Source organism: Mesoplodon mirus (assembly GCF_964341445.2).
Source record: "Mesoplodon mirus genome assembly, chromosome: 14".
Taxonomy (NCBI): domain Eukaryota; kingdom Metazoa; phylum Chordata; class Mammalia; order Artiodactyla; family Ziphiidae; genus Mesoplodon; species Mesoplodon mirus.
Genome location: NC_138990.1, coordinates 76230713 through 76237731, shown reverse-complemented (window position 1 = coordinate 76237731; position 7019 = coordinate 76230713). Strand labels below are relative to the sequence as shown.

The window sequence follows — 7019 nt, the reverse complement described above, 5'->3', positions numbered from 1 at the left end:
CTACGTTTGATTGACAGCTCTCTCGAACCAATCCTCCGCGCAGCTTCTCTTCGCTCTCCTCTCTGCAGGGCTCAGCTCTTCGTCCCACCTCCTCCTCCTCCTCCCTCCTCCTAGCTCCTTTGCGACCCGCCCCTCTTCCCCTCCCCCACTCTGCGGGCAAATCGCTGCTGGAAAGAGGCGGGGGACGAAGCGGCGGGCTTGTGTGGAGCCTTGAGGTGGCATTGACGGGCCATCTGGCCAATAGGAGGTAGGCTGATGGCGCGTCTGTGGCTGGAACCGGCCAATGGGCGGGCGGACTGGGGGCGGAGGCCCAGGTTCCAAACGCTCCGCGGCGCCATGGGCTGAAAACTCAACCGAGATGGAATCTCCCAGTCTGAACCGGTTTCAACCGGTTCCGAGTTTGAGGCACTAGGAGGAGGGGGAGAAGCGGCTGCAGCGGCCGCGGCAGGAGCAGCGGGAGCTACAGCATCAGCAAGAGCAACAGTAGCTACAGCCCCGGCGGCGGTGCCTGTTCCAGTCTTTGCTGCTGCAGTCCGTGCAACCACCCAGAGGGGGAGGGGGGAACCACCAGTCGCTGAGGAGCAGGAGAAGGGGGGAAAGTTTAGGCGAGCCTGGGTGGGGGGGGCCCAGCGCCGGAGCCGCGTGAGAGAGGGAGCCGTATTTTGGTAGGGGGGAGTCGGACTGCAACTGGCAGCAGAGCGTCCCCCGGCCGTGTGGACTCTACAGCCCCTACTCCTGCCGCTCCTGCTGCCGCCTGTAGCTGGAGGGTCTCCCTGGGGCAGAATCTTTGGGACTTGACCCCGTTCCCCTCCCCCTTCCCTCACTCCCTAGCCAGGCGGGAGCATTTATTCCACAGATTAATTCCCCTTTTTTTGGGGGGGCGGGTGTGTGTATCGGGGGGAGGTGTCCCTGAAATAGTAAATATTGTTGAGCTTTTTTTGCCCTTATCCTCTTCGTTTTTTTAATTTCCTTTTTTAAGGTGGGAAAACTGTGAAACCCACCTTGATTTCCTCCCCTCTCCCCCCCCCATCCTCCCTCGCCCTAATCCCCCGACAAGGAAGGAAGAAGCAGTTGGTTCAATCTCTGGGTAAGTCGACTGTGTCTTCGGGGTCGAGGGTCGGGCGGCCGGGCGGGAGAAGGCTGGCGTGGGGCGCGGCGGCGGCCGCGGGAGGCGAACCGGGGAGGCGGCGGCGGGCCCACAGCAGAGCCTGCGATTGAATGGAGCCGCTTCTGCCGCTGGGGGATGGAGGCGGGGAGGCTGCCGCGGGAGGGGAGCGCTTGCTGGGTCATTCGCGTGTGCGGGTAGCGGTGGAGGAAGGCAAGGAACGTGGTAGGGAAGTGGGGCCCGGCGCGGGGGTGGAAGGGCTTCCCCAGCCCCTTGGGTTGGGGAGAAGTTGGGGTGATTTCAGGAACATTTCTGTAAATTATTAGGAGTGGAAGTTTCCAGAAATATTTAGTGCAGCAGCATTGAAACGTCCGCCTGCATCACGTGGCCCCTCGGTGGAGAGCTTGGGATCGCGGGAGGGAGGGGCTCTTAAGTCCTTGCTCCTCCTGCAGGGAAACTCAGAATCTCTTGTTTTTTACAGAGTAGAATTAGAAGTAGGAAAGGTTAGTTGATTTTTCAGGGAAGTGCAGATGAGGTTCCGTGCTGTAGTTTGTTTGGGGGGACTTGGGTGTGTAAAGTGATCGACTCATTTACTGCTGGCATTGTACAGTGGATAATACCCTGATTCTCTTTCATTCCCGTGTCTGAGTTTGGGCTGGGTGGGAGGAAGTGGTGTACTGGGGGAAGCATGAGACATTTGCCCAGCCCGGACCTCCTCTGACCACGCAGAGGCCATGCTGCATAGAGAATGGGGCGGTGAACTTCAGGCGCCTGGTCTAAATGCCTTCTCCGAGTATGGGCGGGGTGAGTGCGTGCTCCAGTATGCTATAGTTAGAAGTGCTGCACATCGGTTCGGGTGGGAAGAGAGGGGAGGGCGGGCCTTAGTAAGGTGTGTTTCTACTGAATGAAGCAGGCAATTGCCCACACAATCTAAAGTAGCAGTCTTTCTCCTTGCAGCGACTTGTTTTTTGACCTACTATGTAGTTATCATTAAGCAACGGTTATGATTTTCTTGTTTTTGGATGGGAGCTGGCAGTGTGTAGTTGCCTGCCTATTCAGTTTGAAGTGGCAGTGAAGGTATTTTGGTAGTCACTTGTAGAGTCACCACGTGGCTGGATAATACCTTATATTTGCTATACAATGAGTGGAATTTAGGATTGAGTGTCCCAAGGAGAAGGAAAAGCTTTTGTGGTTTTTTTCACCTCTCCCGCTATGGCTGTTTGCTGTCTGCCTGATTGTGTATCTTAAGCGCGTGGGACACTGCTGTTAGTGGAAAGAATGTTTTGGAAGCTGTTTGATTTGGGAGACTAAATGTGCTTGGCATTGACTAGAAAGCCGCCATTTCTGTACTACGTACGGTTCGAGAATAGGTAGGTCATTTCGAAGATAGCCGCTAGTTTTAAGGGTGGCATACCCTGCTGTATTTAACACAAGCTTCTATTCTAAACCTGATTTTTTTCACAGGAATTTGTCTCATTTTTGTAAGGACAATGTGCTTGAAAACGAAACTTTTTAGAGTCACTTTAATCTTTCTCATTTTGGCTATTAAATTATGATAGGACGAAATAGGATAAAAGTTCGTTCAATTTTTAACCCCCCCAATCGAAAACATTTGATATATAGATCTTGGTTCTTTGTGGACATTGCTTTTCAGCCTCAATTTTAAAGATTGTTCTGATCCTTTGAAATTGTATGGCACTTGAATGGGGTAAATTTACACTTCCATTTGTGAAGTATATTTTCTTTTTCATATTAGTATTTAGGTCAAAGATTGTGTATGTCAGGTATTTTGCATTGAAAATACATTTAATAACTGCTGTAGAAATTTTTGAAATCTCGCCAGTTTATACTGTCAACAGTGGATGGAAAGACATAAGAGGAATAAAAATCCTCGAACTCATAATTTCTCAGTTTTTACATTATATCTAACCTAACTGATCCTTCAGACTTTTACTTTGTTGTAACTGATATTATCGTTAAATAAAACATTTGACTTGAAATTGAAGTTGCTGCCATTGTTAACGTTTTTTAGCTGTTATAAAATAGACAAGAAATAACGCGTTTTTCCTAACAAGCTGCTTTGTCCAGACATAATGTAATCAAATTAGCCACCCATTTCCTGATCTTGGAAGGTTAAGAGAGGGAGAAGTAGAGATGACCATCTGACCTTGTTGGGTCTAAGTACAGTAAACCAGGGGTACTTAACTCAAGGTTTCATGCATGGCTTTCATGGTGTCCTGAATCGTCTGTAATTGTATACAAAGTTTTGGATTTTTTTAATTTGGCGACAGCTATCCTGTTCCTCTGATTGTGAGGCATCTCAACCCAAAAAAGTTTGAGGAGTGCTGATTTAGCCAGTCAGACTTAAGTGGCACTGGCTTTGAAGAAAAAGCAAAAGGAAAGATTTTTATAAGGCTGGACAACAAGAATGTGCATGTGTGCCAGCATCTTGGAGTAGAATCCTCTTAAAGGGGTACCATTGCATATGAACCAGTAGGTTTTAAGCCAGTACATTACCTGAGGTGAAGAAGCTCATTTTTCTGTTATGGTAGAATTTGGTCTTACTTAGAAAACAGCAAGATTTTACAGCTTTTTGTTTTGCCAGTCAGTACCTGGAAATTAAAAAAAATCTTGTTTGTCATATTACCATAGTTTTTTTTTTTTTCTAGACCATATATTCAAGGAGTTTGTACGCTTGTAATTTAAATCTCCAAATTCATTCAGGGATGAAAGAAACAAATATAAATGGTTTAATTGAGTGCAAAAGCTTAAATTCTGTAGAGGTTAAGGATACCAGATTTGTTAGACTTGTTAGCTAATCATTGCTATATATAGGAAAACTTTTATACCACATTTAATTTTTTGCGTCTTCAGTATATCTTAAAAATTAAGTTAACATGAAATGAGGGAAAGTGAACTTTTACTGAACTAGAAGACCCTACTTGGAGCGGGGGGCGGGGATCCATTTGAACTTCATCTGTATTTAAAATTTTCGAGATCAAGATTTTAAATCGTATCAGGTTTTAGGGCCATAAATTCTTTAATAATCATTTTTAAAATGGGTTAGGGTAACTTTATATACATGTTAGTAGAAAGAACAGTATGATTTTTCTGGGGTGTAAAAATAAAGCGGACCCTAATGATTAATGCAGTTGTGGAGTACCTAAGTAACTTAAGCGTTTATTTGCATTTACTATCTCAGTTGTTTAGGTAAAATCTCTGAAATACAAAGTAAAATATTTGTAAGAACATGGTTGAAGTAAAATAACTTGAGTAGAAACTTTTTGACAATATCAAAACTTCATAGGCGCCTTAAATTCTTTTTCTTTATTTTCAGTAATCTATGCCAGCAATTATGACAATGTTAGCAGACCATGCAGCTCGCCAGCTGCTTGATTTCAGCCAAAAACTGGATATCAACCTTTTAGACAACGTGGTGAATTGCTTATACCACGGAGAAGGAGCCCAGGTAAAGTAGCTGATCAAAACATTATTGCAGAGTAATAAAGTTGTTGAGTTTAGAATAAAATTTTAAATTACCACCTTTTAAAAAATATCCCATAGTTTGTATTAAATTGGAATTATATATTAATTCTGATAGGTGGTCTGGAGAAAGAAATTGCATTTCATTTTGAAATGGTTTAGAGTGGGATGTTTTGGAATATTATTATACTTGTTCTGTTCTTCAGCAACCTGTACCCCATTTAATAAAAGATACAGCCCAATGTATTAAATGTTTTGTAGATATTAAAGGTTGTATGTCCCTTATATATTTAATGTATTTGGAGTTAATATGAGTCTCCTGTTTTTGAAACATTTAAATTGCAGAAGTACTTCACAGATAAAACTTGTTTTAAATATCCCACAATACCAGGTATCTTTACATTGTTTGAATTTTAGCACTTGTAAAAGTGATACTGTATTTAAAATAGGAAATTATCGTACACTTAATCTATGTTTTGATCAGCTTAAGGTTTGGGTTTTTTTAAAAAAAACAGGAATGTTTGTAAATTTAAAATTTTTTTTATGGTACAAGAAACTGGACAATCTTGAATCTGCACCCTGCGGACCTAATAAAGATTTAAACGAGTAAAAGTTTCTGTTCCTGGATTTAAAAAATCTTATAAGGTGACGTGACAGATATCTTACTAGTAAAATTTTGTTGCCAAAAAGTGCATTTCTGGAAGATAATGTATCGTCAAGCTATTAATTTATATTTGCATAGTTAAACCCTGGCTGCTTTCATACTCTTTAGAAACCTCTGAAAGGTGGATATAGTAATATCTTTCATAGATAGTCCAAAAAACATGATGTATAAATATTAGCAAGTGCATAAGTATTTCTATTCCCTTCTGAAATCTAACATTGGTTTCACTATAATAAAGAAAAATTTAAAGGAAAAAAAAGGGCCATGAAAGTTGTATGAGTGGAAAAAATTACAGTGATTTTGTAAGCTTGTTAGTGCAGTTTTATACTCCTAGGCACTTCGATCAGTGTTCTTGTCTCCAAAAGCATTCCTGAAAAAGTATCCGTATTTACTACACATACCATACATTCAACATGGAGCTTTAAGCTCCATTTCATCCCAGCATGGATGTATGGAAAGCAGCTGCTTTTGGAAGAAAGTATGACCGTAAGGTTGAAATGCATGAAGTAAGGTTGGGCTCAACTTTGACTATATTAGAAGCATAAGTCTATAAGCCATTAGGAAGATTGGCATTTAATTTTATCACATCATTAAGCTGCCACTGCTCTTTAGTCTTCGTTCTTTTTTAACCTGGTTCACAGCATCTAAAAGTATGATGACTAAATAGACCAGTGTTCTAGGCTTATAACAGAAGTAATTATGAAGACTATGTTGTAATACTGCTTTAGTAATGTTTCACAGTGTCGAGATTTAATGATTTTAAATTTGACTTTTGAATAAAGACTAGATTTAGAAAAGTGTTTACAGATATTTTCCATTTATGAAGACAAAATTAACTTTCCCAAAAGTAAGAATTTTATGTCTGGTTAGATTTCTCATGGGACAAGTCAGTTGCATAAAGAATAATCAGTAAGTTGGTATTTGTTATAGATAAGGGAACAGGCTTAGAGCTTAAAGGCAGTTAAGAACCCCTTTCTGAAAGTGATATCTTTAAACTTCCTTGTTCAATTTTTTATATACCACTTCTTGGGGGTTTTATTTTGAATAAAAAGTTGAAGGTTGCAGTGGAAAACATGTTTTTTTTGTGTGTTTTTTTGTTTTTTTTTTTTTTTTTTTTTTTTTTGCGGTACGTGGACCTCTCACTGTTGTGGCCTCTCCCGTTACGGAGCACAGGCTCCGGACGCACAGGCTGAGTGGCCATGGCTCACGGGCCCAGCCGCTCCGCAGCATGTGGGATCTTCCCGAACCGGGGCACGAACCCGTGTCCCCTGCATCAGCAGGCGGACTCTCAACCACCAGGGAAGCCCGGAAAACATGTTTTTAGTGTTAGATGTCTTAAATTTATTCCAGTAAGTTTTCTAGTCATTCCTCTAGAGTCTCATCTACAAAGTGTTACCTACCTTGCAAGAGACTGGAGGATTAGTGATGAGGTTTTGTAAAGCACCTGTTAGCGGTGACTGCTATTTAGGAGCCATTCTGTTTAAAGGGGACTTTGAAAGTATAATGAAGAAGATTTCACATATGTGATATAAACTCATTGTTTTAAAATATGGTTTGGTAGAGAGCTTTTGTTTGGTTTTGGTCTGTCATAAAATACGTACTTAAAATAGCAAGTAGAAATTATGCTAATTAAGCTTTCAAACTCACCTCTATGTAGCCTAACTTTTTTGAAAAGGATTAGGTAACTTTGGAGAGGAAGGAATTATCAGAAGGGTGGCCTTTAATCTGTAGATAGAACTTTTGCCTAGATAGGTAGTATAGTAGAAT

General features: G+C 41.8%; 1 protein-coding gene across 1 annotated transcript in view; it reads left to right on the top strand.

The window, feature by feature from the left end:
• Window positions 1–315: 315 nt before the first annotated feature.
• Window positions 316–7019, top strand: part of XPO1 (exportin 1) — a 42365-nt gene continuing 35661 nt past the window's right edge. The window contains exons 1-2 of the mRNA XM_082643309.1: window positions 316–1087; window positions 4443–4574. Coding sequence (XP_082499435.1) covers window positions 4449–4574 — 126 coding nt within the window. The 5' untranslated portion in view covers window positions 316–1087; window positions 4443–4448. The remainder of the gene's footprint in view (window positions 1088–4442; window positions 4575–7019) is intronic.